Source organism: Amphiura filiformis, chromosome 11, assembly GCF_039555335.1.
Source record: "Amphiura filiformis chromosome 11, Afil_fr2py, whole genome shotgun sequence".
In the NCBI taxonomy this organism is placed as follows: Eukaryota; Metazoa; Echinodermata; class Ophiuroidea; order Amphilepidida; family Amphiuridae; genus Amphiura; species Amphiura filiformis.
The window spans coordinates 20,440,128-20,463,581 of record NC_092638.1 but is presented as its reverse complement, the minus strand read 5'-3'; the positions used below and the strand labels follow the sequence as shown (position 1 = coordinate 20,463,581).

The 23,454-nt window shown below is 34.2% G+C and overlaps 1 protein-coding gene across 3 annotated transcripts; it reads right to left on the bottom strand.

Moving 5' to 3' along the window:
- Positions 1 to 557: 557 nt before the first annotated feature.
- LOC140164516 (uncharacterized) lies at positions 558 to 20,984 on the bottom strand. 3 transcript variants are annotated; one of them, XM_072187814.1, is made up of 12 exons: positions 20,742 to 20,984; positions 19,352 to 19,423; positions 16,932 to 17,016; positions 15,737 to 15,814; positions 14,742 to 14,905; positions 13,837 to 13,978; positions 13,267 to 13,422; positions 10,104 to 10,169; positions 9,298 to 9,461; positions 8,439 to 8,553; positions 6,597 to 6,722; positions 558 to 5,277 (listed from the first exon to the last, which is right to left on the bottom strand). In XM_072187814.1, exons 2-12 carry the CDS (start codon positions 19,397 to 19,399, stop codon positions 5,072 to 5,074), a joined length of 1,350 nt encoding a protein of 449 aa, XP_072043915.1. In that variant the 5' UTR covers positions 19,400 to 19,423; positions 20,742 to 20,984; the 3' UTR covers positions 558 to 5,071. The 3 variants fall into 3 exon arrangements, with proteins under 3 accessions (XP_072043915.1, XP_072043912.1, XP_072043914.1); XM_072187811.1 differs by having other exon boundaries at positions 6,597 to 6,731; positions 20,742 to 20,982; XM_072187813.1 differs by having other exon boundaries at positions 558 to 5,274; positions 6,597 to 6,731; positions 20,742 to 20,982.
- Between the last annotated feature and the right edge of the window lie 2,470 nt (positions 20,985 to 23,454).

The following is a 23,454-nucleotide window of genomic DNA, read 5'->3' as shown; positions in this document are numbered from 1 at the left end:
AAGTACAGTGTGCGCGGCCGTCCCGGTTTCCTCTTCCCATGTGGTGGAATTAATATAAAGCGCATATTCTTTCACATGCTCGCCATCTTCAAGACGCAGTATATGGCCGAGAAATTTCTGGCAACCATGGAGTGGTGTTGGTCAGGTTGTAGATGGTTTCATTTGGAATCCGATCCACACGCTTGATAGGACTCTGTAGCAAGATGTTGCAAATGCATTGATCTTGTTTTCCATATCCTTGGTAATTACCCATGACTCGCACCCGTACAGAAGGACAGTAACTCACGTTGTCTAAAACAGCTTGATTTTTGTTTAGGCCTATGTATACGCAACAATTTACTATGTTTAACTCAATTTAGCCAAAGTATGGACTTGGGTGGGTTTTGTATTCAGGTATTCATTGCGGCATAGTAGAACGGACCTTAACTCTCCCCATAATGACAGCTAGTGTTGGTCATTTCATTTTTGACATAAATATAGGCCTAAACCTCGCGGTATTTCGAATTTCTGATACACGTCAAGTGTTAATTTCACAAAGACGCAACAAGATCACGGGCTACGTTTTTACCAACTTATTTTTATTTATATAACAATGACTTTATTCAGACAAAGAGCTTACAATACGATTTTACCAATATTATTTGCTCCTATACATGCTGTTGCATACATTTACAGAGAAGAGTCACCTAATAACTAATGATCAAAATAAGATACAATAATAACATTAAATTAACTTATTAATATAAACAATTTGCTGTATAAACTAATATATAACAAAATCTAAATAATGACGATATTGTCATTAATGCAGCTTTGTGTCAACTTCGTTCAATTTTATATGTCTAAAATCCATTTGAACTACGAATCTTTAAGGGTATACGATGTATTGTTGGTCGAAGCAGCAGAAAAAAAAAGAAGTTCACATCATCTTGCGAATGGTAGTGAGCTTTAGCAAAAATTGCATTGCTCAATTCATAGCGAGCGTGTAGAAGAATTCAAATATCACAGATATTCTTTTGTAGGTCCTGTGGTTCTTGAGTTATGTTGTAAAGAGGGCTGAAACAACAACACTTTTGTAAAACGTACAGAACTCATTAACAACAATAAGTTAAGCAAGTTTTCAAAGTATATGATTGTAGAGTGAACTTTTGCAAAACACCAAAGTGTTAATTTTCAATAATATATTGATTCAGATAATGAAAATCGATTTTTTTTTGTGACTGCTTCGACCAACAATACCTCGTATACCCTTAAAACAGTCGCCTATTTTTAAAATTCTGGAACATATGAATTTCACTCATCATTAAACCAAATTAACTTTTAGAACAATTATTTCAAAATAGTCACCTTTTTTAACATGTTTACATAAAAGTGACACCGGAGCTGATAATACCATGGATTGTTTGACGTATTCTATCACATTGCAAAAAAAAAAAAGCAGAGCAACACTTAATAAACACTTTAACGCTTAATAAACACTTGTTTGTACAATGGAGGGATAAGGGTGTTAATTTATAAACACTGGAAAACGCATAAAAAATGAAGATGTTTGCTTTTAAACACAAGGTAGTGTTTAAAAGTGTGCTTTTTAACACTATCTTGTGTCAAAACATAAACAAATTCATATTTTTTACCTGTTTTAGTGTTCTAAGTTAACATCCTATACCTTCACTGTACAAACAAATGTTTATTAAGCGTGAAAGTGTTTATTATGTGTTGCTCTTCTGTTTTCAGTACAGTGCAGTCTATTGGAAAAATAAACACCAAAAAGGTGTTTGCCAAAAATGTTTGCCAAAGCTCACTACCATTCGCAAGATGCTGTGAACTACCAAATCATAACAGTTTGAAACAGTTGCTAACCTTAATGGTGTCAAGATCAGTTGTGACGCACAAGTCATTTTCAACAGGTTTTGCAAATCATATCTCGAACGTGTATGGAATATTATAGAAATGAACTTCCAAAACAATGTAACTCTGTTAAATAAATTATACTTCACTTTTTTCATGTACATGTATATTTTAGATATCTATGTATCAAATTGTATACATTTATCTTGGATGCACTGCTTTTAGCGTGTGCCACTGTTTTGAAAGTGTTGTTCAATTACTGTTATTATGCCTATTATTATAACATATTATATCTGTAGTGTCATAATTCATGACTATATTCACTATAGACTGTTTCAAACTGAACACAGTAGGCATATATAGCAGTCACACGTTGCAAAATGTGCGACACTTATATCCACGCTTACTGTTAACTCTTACTGTTATAATATTGTTATTACAAATTGAAAACCGTATAGTGGAAGAAATGCCCAATTGGTGTTCAGAATCTGCATATGAATTGATTCTGATGAATAAAATGGTCCTATCTTTTCAACTTTTTATAGGCCATCAATATATTTTCAAACATTATATTATATGCCTATGTTCCGGCAATACATGTATGTATGAAACTGAAACAAGAACTGTTATCTTTTATGAGTTAAAATATAACCATCAATTTTTTAGAAATAACTTTTATTTTGCACTGGGTACACACCTCCTCCACCCAGAGGCGTAGCAAGAGCCTCGAGCCGGCCCATGGACAAGGAGCAGTGCGGGGCTCTTTTAATATCAGCCCTTATAATTTTCGTGCTCAGGGTCCCTGGACATTCGTGGCCCATGGACTTCGTCCACCCTGTCCACCCGCTTGCCACGCCCTGCCTCCACCGCAGTCTTCAGTTAAGTTGTAGGTTCTTCCCCAAAACGTCTCATAACACAACTAAACAAACGTCTTTTTCTTGGAATTGCACCATGTTAAACAAAAGTACGACGAAAAGCAGTTATACCAATTAGGCACAAAGCGATATTTTGTTCACGAGCAAAAAACATAGCAAAGTATAAAAACCTATCTTATCTATCCTGCTTGCACCAACATACTTATACATTACACTGCATCCATTGTTATATCCCTGCCAAGTATTTCTACATCTCACAATTTCAGCGACACATTTGCTTCATATTTTGGGCTGATATTGTACACTGTATCATTATGATTCCGCATACCGGCGAATAGCAAACAACTATAAACAGTCCATGTCCGCATCCCTTTGTATTATTCTGACTATAGAAGGTACCGTTACAAATTTGTTTTTACAGGCTTGCAATGCAAAACTGTTTTTGCTTTGGTCGCTAATCGCGCTCGGCGAATCGCGTGAAGTCTATATCATACTAAACGGTCGCAAGGAGAGTATTGCGACTGCTTAGTTTGCATGAACTTCAGGCGGCACTTCATGTGTTAGAGAGGGTCGATTTATAGTAATTTGTTATTCGACATTATGCGAGAATTGCAATAGACTACGATAATTATTATATCCTAAAACTACATGACGTGTTTAAGGGTAAAATTACAAGGCTCTATGTGGTCAAAATAAACGATAGTCTGCAAAAATAAATGATACATCAGTATCAAACAATAGCAATGTAAACTTAGTTGCAATATTGTTATACAGTGGTAGCTCATAATGCTAATTATTACAAGGTTTTTACGAACGTACATTATCAAAAATATTCACCCATTAGGCAAATTACAAATCTAACGGCAACGGGGGAAGCCGTCCCTTTGCATATAATAATTCAATCAGAAATGCGCCAACCCATCATCAAGTCATTTACAATTTAGTACATTTTATTTGGTGGGATAAGATTTTCAAAATGTACGCAGGACTTGTACGTGTGACGTCAATTTGACATCACTTAACCTGAATGTGACCAATCAGCTCGCTTGAATGGTGTCAAATGGACGTCACGTGTACTAATACCAAGTCTCGGACGAAAATCTTATCCTATCGATTATTGAACATAATAACACAATTGCTTTTTATAACACTACTATACTGAGTAAATATTTGTTGCTGGCTAGTTCGAATCCAGCGAACACTCTTGCAGTGGCGTAGCCAGAGGGTTTCAGGAGTAATTTTTTGTACTTTTTAGTCCATTTTTGAGCATATTCATCAAAGTTTGTCCCCCTTGATAGTTGCCTTGTACCCCTCCCCCTTTTTTTTGCCCACCCTCTGAGAAAGTACTGCATATATGGCTAGAATACTTTGGCTACGTCACTGCACCCTTGACTAAATATGACGCACAATAGTATACGCCTATTCATAATTTGCGACTTCTAACGATAACACTGTTATAATTTAATATTTTCTAGATATATACAGACAGCATGTAGCATGTGAACGCGGTATGCGTATAATGTACGTTAATTTGGTCCCATTCAAGTGTGTCGATTGGTTACTACTGCATCACGTGATCTCGTGTTTACGTACCGTGTTCGCGTTCACCTCATGTTGTCTGTAACATTGTGCTACCGCTACTTCTTGGTCAATTTGACAAAAATAGTGCTGACGCGTGACGTATGACCCGCTTACGAAATCCAAGTGCAATTTAATGAAATCTTGGGTTTGGTTTTTCTATCAAACAAAAATCTGTACCATTTATAAAGAAGGCAATTAAGATTGTAGTTATCAAAATCTTGCCAATTGGCGAATATCATTTTCCATATATTCCTAATTATATACCATACAGCTGCAGATGAAACTACAATTTCATTCGACAAATTTGGCACTAATTTGGATTATGCTATCACTCATTGGTCCATATCGTGCAGAATGTGGATATAATTACGCCATCAGATAAACTGCAATTCGCCAACATCTTATGTTTGGGAAAATCGGCAAGCTACCTTTGGAAGGCATCCATTAAGATCTAAATAGGCTTAATTATATGAAAATATAACAAATAAACTTCTAATATCTGGTGAATATGAGGATATAATATAATGAAAAGACTTTCCATACGGTATTTCAAATTTTTCAGCTGCCAATAAAACTTTCAGAGGCAAGTAGTGAATGGTACGTATTTTGGCATTGTTGCGTTATTCAAATTCCTCCAGTGTAGGAAATTTCAGCTGCAATGCATTATGTGCATGCTAATTTGTCCTATAGAATTTCAGCTCTACGTGCCTTCCATATAGTGAGTTGCAGATTTTGTTTTGTTTTTGTGATTGCATCAGCGTCCCATGTCACGATTTATAAACTCTGATCTTATTTTGTATATCCTCTCTACAAATAGGACATTTGTCTAAGATTTTACCGCATTCGTCACACGTTGCAAAATGGTTACACGGCATAAATAGGACCTGCATCTCCTCGTCCATGCAGATTTTACAAAGTTGACTATCTTTCAGCCTCTCATTTTCTTCTTTGTACTTCTTCACCAGCGTACCTGCTGAGAAACGAAAATAATTAATAACTAAATTCAGTATCAGGCCTGCCCAACGTGTTGCACATGAATTGGTCAACAATCGCATGCGTCATTGTGGCCACGTTATGACAGAAAGAATTACTCCAAGTAGAGATCAACTTGATGTGGGCCAGGGAATAAGCAAAGAAATGATTAGTATTGCTTCAAGTCCTTGGGCGTCCTTAGTTAGTGAATGAAATGAAAAGTTTGAAAACTACAGTGGAAGCTTTGCCGTATCTTTCAAATATTCCCGTTTCTTTTCCAAAATTTTGACATTATTAATTCAAAATAATTATTTACCTTCATAACTTTAAAAAAAAACATTTTAAAAATCTATTTGACATTAGACTTGCGAGGCGGGGTAGTGGACTCTCTTATCATACTTAATATATTACCCCTAGGCATAACTGTGCACTGCATAGGTAGTCTAATGTTTGAGCAAAATGCCCAATAGGCACATTTCCGTCCTAGCTCATGAGCTAGCCAGCGCCCACATAAAACATCTAACTAAAAATCTGAGGACGTCCAGTATAATACTACCACCACTGATTATACATGGGTCCTGTACTTGGCATGAATAAAGAAAAAGAAAGGAGGAAGCCTTGATCAATGATGATAAAGAATGATAAACGGATATGTTGTAAGTAATATCGTACGGCAGTAAAATAAACAAACAAACAACCATGACAAGAGAGTTAGCCAATCTCAAAAAACCAAATATTCCTATATGTCGTCGAAAGTTCGAAACCAGATAAAGTTTATAGAACAATACAAAATGATGCTCGTCTTCTTTATGAACAGATATTTTTTGTTGCCTTTCCTTGAAAGAGTGCCCAAAAATAACGACTACCTTTAATTTACTTCTCGAAAGATGAGAATTGTTTGTTATTATTGAAGTCTGATAATATGAACGATATAACGTGTGCTACATCTAGGGTATGATGGAGGCATGATCATGCTTAAACAAGAAGCCCCGCTTGCCCAGTTCTCCACAGAAGAACTGACAATACACCTGTTACTTTGATGACAGACATAACAGAATTTACATGGATAAATTGTAACCTTGACTAATTCCCCAAGGAACTTGAACCAAAAGTGGGGCTTTCACTTTAAGCAGAACGGGCAGCCGCATTGCCAAAGATCACTGTGCATGGAGAAATCTTGAAGGTCGCCTGCTCCGCAGCCGACGGATGATGATAACGAGACTAGTCTCTTGCACAGTTCACATTTTACTCAGTATTTTACTATCTATACACATAATATTTATTATACTATTGCAAATAAGCCTGCATATAATAACATACCATCTCCCAGCCTTAGTCTTGGTCCTGCTGATGACGTAGATGGCGCCCCGGATGTTCCTGCCTCCTGTTGGTTAGTCTGCATTTGTAAGTTTAGCATTATATCATTCCCTGTGGCTGCCTGTTGGCCTGGTTGGCCTGTGACAAAGCGTGACAAAACATAAATGGATGATGTTCCGTATTATACGAAATAATTTCCCCTCATTATGAAGAGCTTATTTCCAAACCGTGTTAAGTCTACAAACACATGTTTCCGACTTATCTGTGCGCTTTGCAATGGGGTGTGATGCTATAGGTATTATAATTTCAGTTGGATGCACCATTACAAAGCAAACAGTGGATGCACAATAACAATACTGTGTGAGGACTTTGATTCCCAAATGAGAACAATAGTCTGCATATTGTTAACCAGCATTGTTGTGGTAACTTATGGCTTGATGATGGTAGAACTCATTGTTGCTAATGTCAAACTTGTCAAAGTAATTGTGATTGTAACACACAAGTAAATGAGAAACATGTGGTTGTGGATAAGCTCTTCATATATTCCTCTTATCTAGACAAAATCTTCTGAATTACTTTATTCATCCGGATGATCTACATTTTCTTCAGTAATTCTGTGTTATTATAAATTCATAGAACTGCTATTTAACTTTTGATATTGTATATAATATTTCAGTTACACATCGAGTGCTTAGAGCCAGAACCACCTATGTCCATTTGTTTTCTGAATTACATGTTACTTATTTCGGTAACAAATGGACGGTTAATTATGCCCTCCATAATAAATGCAAGTGACTTTGGGGTATATGCATGGTCACTTAAACAGTTAGTTAGACGCAAGTGACCATGCATATACCCCAAAGTCACTCACATTTTCTTATTGAGGGCAGAATTAACCGTCCATTTGTCACCGAAATAAGTAACATGTATATGAGGAAACAAATGCACAAAAATATGAACATGGTTAGGGACAGAATATCTGCAGAAAAAAACATCAGCGGTTGAAAATGCCCTTGGTCCCGTATGCACAAAGCAAGTTAGATCAGGTCTAGCTTTAGAAATGGTCTAAGCAATGAGGTACAACCATGACAACCACGAGTCCCGACTTCACCATGTTTGCTTCTCACTTGTGGAGAGCGAAACAGTGTAACTCGGATTATTTGCCTGGCGCAAAGCAAAATAATCCAGAAGTATACTATTTTATTCTCCATACGTGACAAGCAAGGACGGTAAGTCGGTACTCTTTGTTGTACCGCATTGTTTAGACCAGGTTTAAATTTAGACCTGGTCTAACTTGTTTCGTACATACGAGCCCTCGAGTTTAAGATTTTACTACAATTTGTGCCAAACAAATGAATCTGAGTGTCTTACCATTTTAAAGGGGAAGTTCAGACCGAGACGCATTATTTGTTGTGAAAAACACTATTGTTATCTAGCGTCATAATGCTATCTACAGTCTTGTATTAAGGGGGCACCATTCGATTTCCAGGGAGGGGCATGGGGGCATGGAAGCATAGCTACCAATTTTGTTTTTCTTCCAATTTTAAGTGTGCCTTTATCATGTTTATACAGAGTTGGGCTGGGGAAAGTTTTTTACTCATCAGTTGGGGAAGTTTGTTTTTAACCACCCCCCCCCCCTAAATATCTATACTTCTAATGGTGCTCCCCTAAATCGGGCTAGAAAAAACATACCTGTTTTTACTGAAGAGTACCTGTTTTTTTAACAGTTGGGCTGGGGAAGTTTTTTTACTCCTCAGTGGGGGAAGTTTGTTTTTAACACCCCCCTAAGAAATCTAACACTTCTAATGGTGTTCCCCAAAATCGAGATTTGACTAAAAAACATACCTGTTTTTACTGAAGGTTTTCTGCTAGGACTCGCCTCTGATGTGGAATAAACTGGGCAACTTTCACCAAATATTAAACACATTACTTGGACAAGACCAGGGAGATCTGATGATGGCTGGTTGGATAGATGAAAAACAAATAGTTCATAATTATTAAACAAGTTCAAACTGCAACAAGAGGATCATAAACATCTAAAAAAAAAGTAAGTAACCCCCCTTAAATAATGGCCATTATTCAAAAGGGGGCTATTGTATTGCAAATCTGTAAAATGCGTTCACACCTCATTTGATACGATAGCCCAGAAAACAATAAAACACCGGTCAATTTAATAGTGAGGTCCAGATTTGAAAGTTGCACTTATACATACAATACAAAAGCTATATCGTTACACACATTTCCTTCCATTATACTGAATACAAAATCAATACAATTTACTGCAACTTTCTAATCTTGGGTTACATTGATTTAAATGTACGCTGTGATGTCAATATTTAGTCAATTGCTACAAATGAGGTGTCAAAATATGCAGAAATAAATTCTGATTCCAACACATTTTTTTTTTCAGATTTGTAATAATGGTCATTATTAAATGGGGTTAGTTACTTTTTTTGAGATGTTTATTATTAATTCTTCATAATTATTCTAAATGAAGTGTGCCAAATAATGAGAGATTTAAGTTCTGTTTTAAAATCAATTTCAATCATTTCAAGTTTTGATATGATCAACCAATCAGCATGTTCAATGCAAAATCCTCATCTATCGTTAAAATTCAGCTCTATGCCGTTGAAAGTCACCATCTTGAAAAGATTTTATGAATATTTTCTCGGTGTTTAATACTATTACAACTTTAGTTACTTACATATTTCCATTCATGTAGATATGGCAGAAATACTTTTCCACTCGGGTCTACATATTTAGATTTTTTAACCATCATGCCTTGCGCGGGTATGACGAAACATGCAGGTGGTGTTGTTGGGTAACTGTTCCTTAACCAAACTGAGATGGGAATATTATAATTGCCACCTGAAAAGGAAGAACAGTATCAAAATACACGGTATGTTAATCAGTAAAAAAACTAAATATGGCATGTCCAGTTATTTGTCATAATGGATGTATTAAATGTAAAAATGTACTGCTGTATTTTTCTGGAATCAAGAGTAATTCATTTTACTTTCAAGCTCTTGAAGTTATTGCAGCATTTAAGATGGTACTACACCCCTTGATAAATTTGTGAATATTTTTGTATTTTTCTCAAAAAATAATAAAACACTGGTAACAAAAGTTATGTACATTGTACGGGCAAGGAATCCAGGTACTACACTGGAATTTCAGTGACTCAAAACAAGCGGTATATACGTTATTTATGATAAGAAAAGAGGTACCAATAGAATGTACCTCATTTCTTAACATATAATGAACCACTTGTCTTGGATTCCTTGCCCCTATAATATGCATAACTTGTGTTACCAGTGTGTAGTTATTTTTGAGAAAAATGCAAAATTAGTCACAAAATTTATCAGGGGGTGTAGTACTGTAGTACCACCTTAAATTATCCCAACAATGTTTTGTATTACAGAATGTTATTCATTTACAGATAGGGGCCTATTGTATGTTTACTTTGGGCAGAAATGAGCTGCCTAAATTCAGTGCTTGATCGCAACTTACCTTTATAGAATATTGGAATGGTCCCTTCTATTGCAAGATGTTCAGTTCTAGGGCCTTCGGTGAATGCTGCGGATGAATAGAATTTGCATTTGAGGTTAGCAACTATTTTAAACTGTTTTAAATTGGTAGTTCACAGCATCTTGTGAATGTTCGTGAGCTTTGGCAAAAATTGTATTGATCATTTCATAGCGAGTGTGTAGAAGAATTCAAATATCACAGATATACTTTTGTAGGTCCTGTGGTTCTTGAGTTATGTTGTAAAGAGGGCTGAAACAACAACACTTTTGTAAAACGTACATAATTCATTAACAACAATAACTCAAACAAGTTTTCAAAATATATGATTTGTATAATGAACTTTGCAAAACATCAAAGTGTTATTTTTCAATAATAGGCCCTATATTGATTTAGATTTTTTTTGGCTGCTTCGACCAACAATACATCGTCTACGCTTACAAGATGACATTCATCAGTACTCCCCACAAAAAAGGCTTTAAACTGAATTGATTTATAAATGTGAAATGGATATTAAAAAAATGTTCGAGTCCTTTGTTTAACTGACAGCGGGCAATGTTAACCACATACAATGTAACCACATAACAATACTCATGTTGGTTTTTTTTTATTATCAAGAACATGTATGTTTAAGTATCGTCTATTGTTGTCCATTACATTCCATTGTTTCAAAGACAAAATAAAAAAACCACATTATAACAGAGTGAATATAATATCTACATGACAAATTGGTTGCTATAAATAAACAATTGCCAGGACAACCATAGATGAATGCCATAACCAGGAAGTTAATCATGGAATGTTTTTTTTTTATTATACTGTAAATATTTTTTTAATCAATTCTAGAACATTAACGTTAATTGTTAGTGAAAAAGATGGATTTTAATTTTAAAAAGCATTTCCTAATATTGGCCTATCCATCAAAATATTATAGGAATAACATAATAGTTATTTTCCACCTTTCTTTCAAAATCATTTGGCCAATATTTTTTTTACTTAATTGTTAGCGAAAAAGATGGATTTTTATTTTAAAAAGCATTTTCTAATATTGGCCCATCCATCAATATATTATAGGAAGATGATAGTTAATCTTCACATTTCTTTCAAAATCATTTGGCCAATTTTTTATGACAAAATGCAAGAGTTTAATAATAAAAATCCCTTTAAAAGGGAATACCCAGGCCGTACGGAGGTCACATGACTGCACAACCCCCCCCCCGGACTGCCCCACCTTAGCTCCACATAGCTGCAAAGAGGTAGGCAGTGTATGCAGTAAGCCTATATAAAACACAGGTCTTCTGATCAGTCAAGAAGGTGGTGATTCAACCAAAGAACTAGTACTCCACAACTGAGCTATGGATTGCTGAATAGGCCTAAGTATAATGAACTACCTGTATGCTACTAGCCATACTGGTACTACATGTTGCCCTCTGACTGCAGTCAGAGAGCATCAGTCCCCATTATCCCAATATGTTTGTATATAAATGTATATATATGAATGCATGTGGTGTTACTATGCTATAGAACATTTGGCTCAGAGGTCACAGCTAGGATATCAATTTAAAGTAAATGATTTGGTACATGAAGATCAATCAAAACTAATTATGAACTTGTGACGGCCAGATTTAGTGACCTTCTCTGTCAAACATTGCACAGATTCTCATGTTGAGTATCTGTGATTTTTGTGAGTGAGAATGTTTCACTGGCAAATGCTTAATCAATACTTAATTATTTTGATAAAAGTAAGCCTATATCAAACAGTCTAAGTGGAATAACTTGCATGATGGGAGCAGGAGTAGGTTCCTTCTAATGGTTCCTTCTAATTCAGTCTGTGATGAGAACAACAATGCAATTCAAATCATAGATGTTTAAGAAGTGTGAACTCAGACCAGCCAGCCAGCTAGCCAAGTTCATGAATTAGTGGCCATGGCCATTCACCGGTCAACTTTCATATTGCAACATCATCCCTATATGTCAAAAAATAACTTCATAGGCTACAGAACAGCTGTAGGAATAATTGTCATGGGGACTTGAATGAGGTTAATATTCCACCCATTCCCTGGGTAAAGTCAAGCTCTACTGAATATAGTTTTATGAATTTTGTCATGGGGAGTGAGGTTAGTTTTTTAGTAGCCTGCAGATCCATTAGATACTCTGCATTATCCTGTAAAATAATTTTAATGAGGACGAAGCAAATGCATTTGGCTACTTCGTTTCAAAGTAGCCAATTTGGGTTCAAAGGACAAGGTCTAAACTGAATGTAATATCACCCAGGGCTGAAGCCTGGGTGAAAAAATGAAAAATGGTCATTCGCAAAGTAGGCAACTTTCCTGCGACCTTTAAAACCATGCAACTGTAAACATGGTAAAGAGACTTATTGCAGCCTGGTATTCAATCATCCAAGGACCATGGTTAACGTGTTGTGCCAGGCTTCAGGCTTTTTTGCATGCTAACTAATATAATATAAATTTGACATTTTTGAAATTCTATGCCTTTTGTCTTCCAAATGCAAATGGAAGTTCATATATGAAAATGTACAGAGTTCATGCAAGCCTAGCCTCTTTTAGCCAGTTTGAACTTGATAATTATTGAATTATCCAAGGAATGGTATGTTGTTGTTGTTGTTTTGGTGTTTTTTTGGGGGTTTTTTTGTTTGTTTTTTATTATTTGTTGGGATGGGTGTTTGTTCGTTTGTTTATTTATTTAATTCTAGGTATCAATTATCCAAGGAATTGTATGTTGTTGTTTTTTTGTTGTTTTTGTTGTTTTTGTGTATCATTTGTTGGGATGGGTGTTTGTTCGTTTGTTTATTTATTTAATTCTAGGTATCAATACGTTTACTATTTTTTTTTATTGAACTGCTTAGAATCACTTATATCAAAACCAAAATGAACTCAATCAAATACCGTAAAGGTTCGCCTAGTGGCGCACTTCGACTCTTTTGCCTTGGGGTACATTTCACGTGCAAATAGTTAGCTCCCTGCTCTGAAATACCTATAAGAATTAAGGGTCCGTGCCCTTATTTGCTGGTGGGAATTTTACGTTAAGATACTTTAGGTTGTGCCTGAAATTCCACCTATGTCTATGTGACCCCATAGCGCCATTAGGCGACTCTTTACAGTATTTTATTAAAATAAAATTTACTTACCATGTGCGGTAGGCTTGACTCTTAAGTCTGGGAACACTTCTAAGACGGTCTGAATGTCTTTTACAGTTTCTTGTGGTCTTGGTAATATTCGGAGGATATTATTGACTCGAGCAGGGTCTGACACTCGATCACCACTCAAGAGACGTGTTCCAAGTGCTATAAGTAAAATATGTTATAATTAACAATAACAACAACAACAATTAACAACAACAAAAGAATAATAAGAAAAGATTTTGTTATTTTAACAGGCATGGACGTCCCTTAAAGTACGATAACGTTGCTCATTTAAGGATTGCACTGATTTGCAAAAATAAATAAATAAATAAATAAATAAATAAATAAATAAATAAATAAATAAATAAATAAATAAATAAATAAATAAATAAATAAATAAATAAATAAATAAATAAATAAATAAATAAATAAATAAATAAATAAATAAATAAATAAATAAATAAATAAATAAATAAATAAATAAATAAATAAATAAATAAATAAATAAATGCATTATAGATTTCTATGTAGAATAAATAATCATGTTGTCTTCAACCTTGTCTCCCCAGGTCTTACCTGGGCTTCCTGATCCCGGCATGGTACCACCTGCCCCTTGTGCTTGATGTTGTGTCCCTATTGCCCCTACTGGCATGTATGGAAAATACTTGCTAAATATGTCACGTACTATGCGAAACAGATCCGATAGGTTTGATCTTGGCTGAAGGATAGAAATGAGAACAATAATAATCATAGAAATTGAAAATTTGAATCGCGTCAGTGAATAAGTCACTCTCTTTTTTATCCCTCCCTCTCCTACACATCCCTCCACTTTCTTGTTATCTCAGTCTCTTCAGTGTTTGTAAATCCCCCTATCTCTCCCTCCCCTCCCTTACCCCCATCCTCTCCGTCTCTCTCCTCCTCAGTGCATGTAAGTCGCTCTCTCATTTCTCCCTCATTCTTCCTCCTTACATTTCACCTTTCCTCCTTCCCCCTCTCCTCTCCCTCCCCTCTTCCACTCCCTGCATTTCTCTCTCCCCCCTATACACGCACTCCCCACTTTCTCCCTCTTCTATCTAATATTTTCTCCCTCTCATCTTGCAATGGTCTTTCTTTTCCTCCTTTCACAAAATTGGAATTTATTTGCCTCTGCCTCTCTCAGTCCTGTCTGTATCAACTTAATTTCTGTCTTGGATATTGTCCATATCTGTCTGTCCGTGTCTGTCTGTTTGGGTGTGTTTTGTGCTGTGCTACATATGTGTTACAAGTAATATCTTTCTTTTTCTCATGTATTTTGATTCATTTATTTTGATTCATTTTGATCCACACACCCCAGCCTTATGACCTTTAAATGGGGTTACCTGAATGGTGACTCCATTTGAAACCTACACCCCTGTGTGGGTGATTAAGGCCATGTCTTCCGTATAGGGGGTGTATGGATTTCAATCGGAATAGCCCGGCCATTTAATGTTGTTTTGTCTTACCGCTTTCCATTCATGTAGGTATGGTAAGTAGATTTTGCCTTTTGAATCGAGGTACTTTGATGGTTGTAATACAAAATCTTTGATAGGTGCAAGATAAACGGCTGGTGGATCCTCGTGATGGGTGTCTAATAACCATACACAAACAGGCATGTTGAATCCTCGACCTACCAGAGAAAATACACATGGAGACATAAGCATAATATAATACAAAGCTATAGCACTGATTTTAACTAAAAGCATTATTTTAGTCTTAATTAAAATGCCACAACTATAATAGGCTACTAGGCCTGTGGGAATAGCTATATGCATTTTGGATCTAAATCGAAAAACAAACACATCAAAACTAGAAACATTAAAGAAAGGGCACACCAAAGCAAAAATTTAGTTATGGTGGATATTACAATAAAAAGGATTGTTTCGAATCCTGAATTAAATTATGATTTCCTTTGTTTTCCTTCAAAGGTTAACACACCGAAAACATTATATGAAACCCTAGAACGCTCTACAATTACATGGCCACAAAGAGCATGCATAGTTCGATAGCCACCAACTGCACAACACATAACTAAAGATTAATCGTGGACTGAGAACCAGAAAGCCTTAACCCACAATGACCTACTTTCACAAAATGAGCATAAAGATGACATAATAACTATCCGAGATATTCCAGATTTGACATCCTTATTTTATATATTCCTTTAAATTCACACCAAACATGTTAGGATGGCTCCTAGATTTGTTCTTCAAAATCATTATTTCCTTCAGAATGTCTTTTGTTTTTCCATTGAATTTTATCACGTTTAATTGACTTTATCTTATAGTGCCCTGACGACTCAATTTTCATTTTGTGGGAGCAGCTCATTTTGAGTTAAGGCTTTCTGGCTCTCAGCTCAAAAATAGAATAGAATAGAAAATTAGTTTGCGCGTATTCCGCATAAATCCATTCAATACACTTATCAAAAGAATAGTTTGCACAATATATCTATTTGACTCACCCTGATTAGGTTGAGGTGGTTTGATTGGTACTGTGCCTTGTATGCAGACTAGTCGTTTGTCTTTTCCTCTACCCGTTTCTGTAATAGAATAATCACAAAATGTGCATAATTTAGATTAACACATTCAATATATAACAGCAGAGCAATTAAAAGAGAGTACGTCGGAGATCTTGAAAAACAAAGCAAAACAAACATACAAAACAAAAACCAAAACAAACCAAAACAACAACAACAACAAAAGGCCCACTCAGAATAGTTGATACATTTGTATACAGTGGCGTAGCCAGGACTTTTTCAGGGGGGGGGGCAAATTACCAGGGAGCAAACGTTGACGAAAATGGGCTAAAAATTACAAAAAAGCCTCTCACATCGGGGGAAGAGGGGAAAAACTTCTCATAGGATGCAGCTGCCCCCTGGCTACGCCACTGATTAACTATATAGAAACTTTTACATGTTTTGGGTGCAAAAAAACCAAAACAAGAACACTTAGGTCCTGATAGAATTATAGCTCGTCAGGCAAAAGCTATATACATTTCATGCCCGAACCATGCATGCTAAAACCTTTACAATATGAAATGTATAAATATAAAAACATGCAAACAAAAAGAACCAACATCTACAAGGTCTACGAGTATCAATCATTGCTTGGATATTGCTGTGTTGGTAGAATTTAGATTTTCCATGAAATGGATCACCAAAGAATTATGTACAAATAAAATGGCATAATTTATTAATATCAGCGCATTAGCACGATCTATAGGAATAGGAGAGGAAGGAGAAGGAGGAGGAGGAGGAGGAGGAGGAGGAGAGTAATGACGATGATAACAATGATAATTTAATAATGTTACCCATAGTTCCGTTCTAATATTATTTTATAAAAATACATATTGCACATCAATAATAATCGTAAAAGAAAAGATTTTTAAAGGTCCAGTGTGATTGATGGCTGGTGAAAAGATGCAACACAACTCTAAGACCAACCATGGACGTACTAGAAAAATGAGGAAACTACCAGGGGAATTATGGGGACAAAATAAACAGGTTTATAGTAGATTCTACGTGTTGGGCAATGACAATGTGCAAACTTCTATGAGGAAGGAGAGGAGGAGGAAGCGGAGCAAAAGAAGAAGACGAATATGATGTGATGATAACCATTATAACAACAATGATTTTAATAATAATAAAATTGTCTTACCCATGGCTCCGATCGTCGGCCGTAAGTCCTTATATTCTGCCAATAAGGGCCGTACATCTTTGAATGTTTTCTCCGGTTTCTTATACTGAAATTTGGATCAAAACAACCAATGACTTAATGCTTACATTTTATGTACCAAAATTTACATTTACAGATATGCAGATTCCAGGATAAAAAAACAAACAATTTAAGTGGTTTAAAATCATTCCTTAAAATTCAAAGAGAGACCGAATATCACATTGAATTGAAAAGAGATACATCTCTCTTCATTTTAGAAAGTGGGCTTTTATTTTATAATTATATTTATTTTAAGGTTGTTACAATGTACAAGTTCTTGACTAAATTTTGTTATGCTGCTTTTTGTCTTTGTTTTTGTGTGTAGTTGTTTAATTGTTTGTGTGTGTCCTTGTTGTTTTGGTGTTGTTTGATTAAAAAAATCAGCAATTTTTATTGTGTGTATTTGAAACTATAAATAAACCACAGGCAGTAACACCATGGCTGTCGAAAAAAAAATAATGCTTATTTTTTTCCATACATTAGTCCCCGGGCATTAGTCTTTAAATGATGTTTAGTCTTGCATGACTTTTTTCCCATGGGTCTATTCCTACCAAAAAGGACAATTTTATCCATATCCACCATAAATAGGGAATTTTGATTAGAACAACCAATGACTTTATGGGCACGCAGGGCTATTTTCTACATGTTCTAGGAGGGCTGATTTTTACCACAGTCTAGTCTTCAAATGATGTTCATTTATCTGTGATCATTTTTCCCGATGGAAAATGGTATTTTGTTTCCCAGAGGACCATTTCCTCGTTACCCACAAGTAAGAAATTTGCAATCAGATCTCGAATCGTAAGTAACTCCAATAAATTAAAGCTCATAGCAGCTTTGTCAATATTGTCATGAATCCTGGTAAAAGTTCATTAATTTTAAAAATAATATTTTGTTAAAAATCAAGATTGTAAAGTACAACACATTCTGTTTTTTCCTCAGTTTGTTTTGGTATCCATGTGTTATGTAATAATTGATGTAACTCGTCTCCAAAACAAGTAATTACCCTACATTAAGGTTATTAATTATTTTAAACTGTTGTGATTTGGTAGTTTACAGCATCTTGCGAATGGTAGTGAGCTTTGGCAAAAACTGTATTGCTCAATTCATAGCGAGTGTGTAGAAGAATTAAAATATCACAGATATACTTTTATAGGGGGCTGCGGTTCTTGAGTTACGTTGTAAAGAGGGCTGAAACAACAACACTTTTGTAAAACGTACATAACTCATTAACAACAATAAATTAACCAAGTTTGCAAAGTATACGATTTGTAGAATGAACTTTTGCAAAACATCAAGGTGTTATTTTTCAATAATATATTGATCTAGATAATCAAAATCGATTTTTAGGTTGCTTCGACCAACAATATCTCGTCTACCCTTAATGTTCCTTTAATGTCAAGTTCTTGTACTTTCGTTATGGATTACATTATTTATTTGTTAATTAATACAGCAGATGTGGCAAGTACGGCTAGCGCACAGTTTTGTCTCCTTACGAATAGGGTATCTAGAAAACATGTGTTATATTATTCATTATTGTGGGTAGAACCATTAACTAAATTATCTCGACCAAATTGATCAGGCCGTGTGAATAAAACGTCTTCTTATAATGGTATTTTTTTTACTTTTTTTTACTTCAAAATTATGTTTTCATAATATAAATTGTAACATTTATGATTCTGCATGGTGTAATATTCTTTTATAGTATACAAGATGACAGATCCATGGACTTAAATATGTTCAACAAAATATGTTGTTGAAAACATGACAGTTTTCACCAATTTTAATTATCCTTTATGTTTATAATTAATTCAATACAATTTGTATTAATTTATTTATCATTTTTAGGCTTATCGTCGTCGTCGTCGTAATCATCATCATCATCATCATCATCCTCATCATCATCATCATCATCATCATCATCATCATCATCATCATCATCATCATCATCTTCATTTATTATTATTATTATCATTATCATCATTATCATCATTAGGCCTATTATTATTATTATTATTAGTGTTATTATTATTTTCATTATTATCAATAGTATTATTATTGTTTTATTATTATTAATTACCTTTTGAGTAACGTAACATTATTTATCATGACATTTGAATTTAAGTTAATCACAGTTCCTATATATATTTCGTGTGAAGGTGAAATACTTTTTACGAATAAGAATAGTTTTAATATGTATAATTTTCATCAGTATCTTTACTTTGTTTTTAAATTATAATAATATTTTAATCACCCTGTATTTATAATGACAACTACTTCAACGTGTGTCACAATTCAATGAACATTTTAATGTCATTCCTCTCCATCGCATCTAATACCTCAACATAACCACAGCATACACTTACCTTTTTAAGATTTGATTTCAAGAAGCTATCCCACTCCCCGGAAGGCATCGTTCATATTAGCGTGAAAAATTACTGTGAAGGAATCAGAAGCAATTGAGGGATTGTGATAAAATGATGGCTTTCGTGTGTATTCTCGAACGGGAATATGGCACATGTACATGCAGTGATCATTTTCTGTTATATATAAATATCAATTCGGATCAGCATGTTTTTCAATCAGTGAGGTCACATTTGCCTTTAGCTTGTGTAAATCTGACATGTACATGTTTATCATGCTTATGTCATTATCATAGCCGATCCATTAGTATCTTAATCATCATAATAAAATGGACCTATCTAAATATCATATATATGAAGCTAGTATGTGATAATATTCATATCACTAACAAGTTAAAATACAAATCCGACTTAATGTTGAATAAGCTTCATTGCATTGCACGGCTATGGACATGGTATTGATGATGCAGGCTTAATGGAGCTTTGTTATGCTGTGCTATCTACTGAAGATAAGGGTAAGGGGTTCACCCAGTACGGTAGGGTGCTTAAAGTGTACGTGTGGTGGCCAAACACATAGGGTGTTACATATCGAAGCAAGGATAATTATATACCAATACAAAATAATTACGTGTATATGCGCCTGATGAACAATATCTGGCATATAGGCTTTTTATTGATGGTTATTGAACTATCTGGGACATTAGATAGTTTGTGTTTAATAATTAGGCCGTAATCAATTCTATTATAGGCCTACATGCATCATACAAATTATTTACTAGTCAATAGGGCAATTCACTCGGGCTATCCAGTGAAAGCGTTTGTTTTGCTCTGTGTGATTCACAGATTTTTCAAGGTCCAAGCTGTCACCCATCATGCCCATATAAATAATTATGTAATGCATATGTATGGTGTCATATTAATCGTTGTTAATGATGCATATAGGCCTATATGATAAACCAAAAATCGTGAAATTCATTTCTGAAGACCATATAATTATGTACAAGGTGTTATCTTATTTATTAATCATATTATTTTATTTATTTATTTTTTGTAATTTCCGTAAAATGATAAGCATAATATTTATGACACATTATTGTTTATTATATACAACTGATATTTCATGTATTATCAGTAGTAGTACTATCCTACGCAGTATTATTTTCATGCATGTTATTAAACTACAGTAGGCCTACTTCCATAACCATGATAACACACTTCCCGTTGACCCATGACTATAGTAGCCTATTATACCACAACTGTAGTTTCGTATTCTGATTCAGAAGCTTTCAGATAATAACAATGGATTTAACACCAGTACAATACCATTGCCTTGAACTCACTATTACCAATACTACTTCCCCCGAATCTACTATAGTATATATTTAACACATACCTGTTATTGAACATAAAATTGGCACTGGAAATAATGTATTTTCTCCACTCAGTATCTTAAAATCATGATAATATCTTCTTTCGCTGATAAAAAGTGATGATGTGGGTCTATTTACTGTCCGATTTGTACTGTTATTTTACTCGGTTTCTCCCGTGTTATATACATTCAAGATGAGTCATTTGGTCCGTACCGTCTTTATGCGCTAGCCGTGTGACTGTATGCATGGAAGCTGTGTGGAAACTGAACTCTTGGGTGATCCAAATGGAAATCCAAAATCCATTGTCATGGATTTTTTTCCTTGAATTAAGTATTGTATTTAACGCACTCGACTGTGGAATTACATGTAAATTATAATTTTTCGTGATTTAACTACAACGAACGATTAACACATTTTTTAGAAATATACATTATTAACTGTAAGGAAGAAATAAAATGACAACAATGTACTGCAGGAATTAAATTACAGGATTGTGATAAAATGAACTAATAAATGAATGAATAAATAAACAAATAAAAAATAAATAAATAAATAAATAAATAAATAAATAAATAAATAAATAAATAAATAAATAAATAAATAAATAAATAAATAAATAAATAAAAAAATAAAAAAATAAAAAAATAAAAAAATGAATAGATAAATAAATAAATAAATGCTAAATAAATAAATAAATAAAATGAATAAACGAATAAATAAATAAATAAAATAAATAAATAAATAAATAAATAAATAAATAAAAAATTCAAAGAACAGACCTTCCAGAATAGGTAGTCGTTACTCTGAGTTTCATGCCCAAAAGGCAATCGATAAATAGATAAATAAATAATTGAATGAATAAAATGATTGATCAAATAAATAAATAAATAAATAAATAAATAAATAATAGTTAATTAAGTAATTGAATGAATTAATAAAATGAATGAATGAATGCTCAAATAAATAAATAAATAAATAAATAAATAAATAAATTTAATCAATATAATTTGATAAACATAAATGATAGAGCCTATTATGCAGAGTGTCAAAAAGTAAGTGGACGCATAGTTCAGTTTGTTCACAACTCTGGTAGGCCTAGGCCTTAAATTAAATTTTGAATCTGAAGTAACTTTTGTTTTGGACATATCCTGTAATGTTTGGAAATCCATAAACATTTATTGGAGTGATATAAATCAAATACATACCCTTACTTCGGACACCCTGAAGTGCCTTAACACACTCATTCATGATGGTTGAATATAGATATAAGACTTGATATTAATTTTAAAACCAGAGAGTAAATATTGCAATTCAGTAAACCAATTACATGCGAAAGCGATGGTCATGCCTGCATCACATCCTTATTCACCAGTTTTTATGCACTCCAAAAAGGAGTGAAAATTACCCCCCAAACATGCGAAAAGAGTGATATTTTCACCCTCCACTGAAGCCACATAAAGGACCACTCAAAAAAGAGTCCCTGATATCATATCTTAATCATGTTAATTAAAGAATGGACATTTGGTTCTCTTGCAGTGAAATTTCACTAATTTTGGAGTGATTTTCACTCTTTTTGGAGTGCTCTGTCTCCCCACACTTCTTTCTATCATTGTTCTCTTCTTACTCTGTCTATTTCTTCCCCTACCCCTTCTCTCTCTCACACCCATCAATGTCTCTCTATAGTAATTTTTGAAAGACACATGCAACAATCTCAGTCTGTAGTGATTTTTTGGTAACCGTTCCCTTTTCTCGAAAAGCAAACAAAGGGTATAACACAAAAGATTTAAGAATAACATTTTTAGCCTGCACTGAGTTAGACTTGTCTCAAGTCTTTGAAGTTTATGACTGCTTTTTGTTAAAAATATGCCGATATAAGGCCGTATAAAATTAATATTTTGGTTCTCGTCCAGAGGATTTTCATGAATTGATGAGGGAGGGAGCTAGGTTTTTTTTTTTTTTTTTTCAATGTAAAATCAGCATTGTCAGTAGTTTTCGGTCTTTTCAAACAGTGCTCGAGGAAACGATGAGGCGCTTTTTTTTTTTTCAAATGTGAGATTCTTGAGGGATAAACCCCCTAGAGTACCACAAAAAGACTTGTAAGTGATCCTTGTTCTCTAATAAACTTATTTATATGTATGAAAAATTCATGAATCATTCCAAAGTCTAAAATAATTGAAAATCTATAAAAAAAAAAAAATCTGACAAATCCCAGAAATTGACGAGGGAGGGGACGAGAACCAAAACATTAATTTTATACGGCCTAATTAGGACCTTGCCCCCAAACGTTTGACCAATTTGTTGAATTAGTTAATTTATTTTATGTCAAGCGAAAAGATAAGGATATATAGCCTATTTCATCTGGCTATATAAATAAAATTTTTACTTTAAACATCACAGAATCTCATTATTTTGAATAGACCTATACATGTATTTACATTCGGTACATGTAGGCATATGGTGTGCGTTATTTATTGGGCTAAAAATGTTATGTCTCAAAGCCCACTGCAGTTTCAAAAGTGAATGCGAAAGAAGGTTTTTAAGATTTTTATTTTTTATTAAAGATTTTTTTTAAACTAAATTTTGAATTAAGATGAACTAAGACTTTAAAAAAAAAAAAAAAAAAAAGGGAAATAAAACATGAATTTGCTGTTATGGACGCACGCGTGAGCTTTGAGACATAACAGCTGATTTTTAGCATTAGGGACCGTTCACAAACACTTGTTATGGGGCCTGATG

Bases quoted from the DNA above. Each gene is read 5' to 3' on its own strand.
- LOC140164516 (XM_072187811.1), bottom strand. From the start codon at position 19,399: ATGCCTTCCGGGGAGTGGGATAGCTTCTTGAAATCAAATCTTAAAAAG. The intron at 10,170-13,266 runs GTAAGTAAATTT...ATTCATCCGCAG, and splicing joins AGTCAAGCCTACCGCACATG to CATTCACCGAAGGCCCTAGA. The intron at 5,278-6,596 runs GTATGTTATTAT...TTCGTTTCTCAG, and splicing joins AAGACTAAGGCTGGGAGATG to CAGGTACGCTGGTGAAGAAG.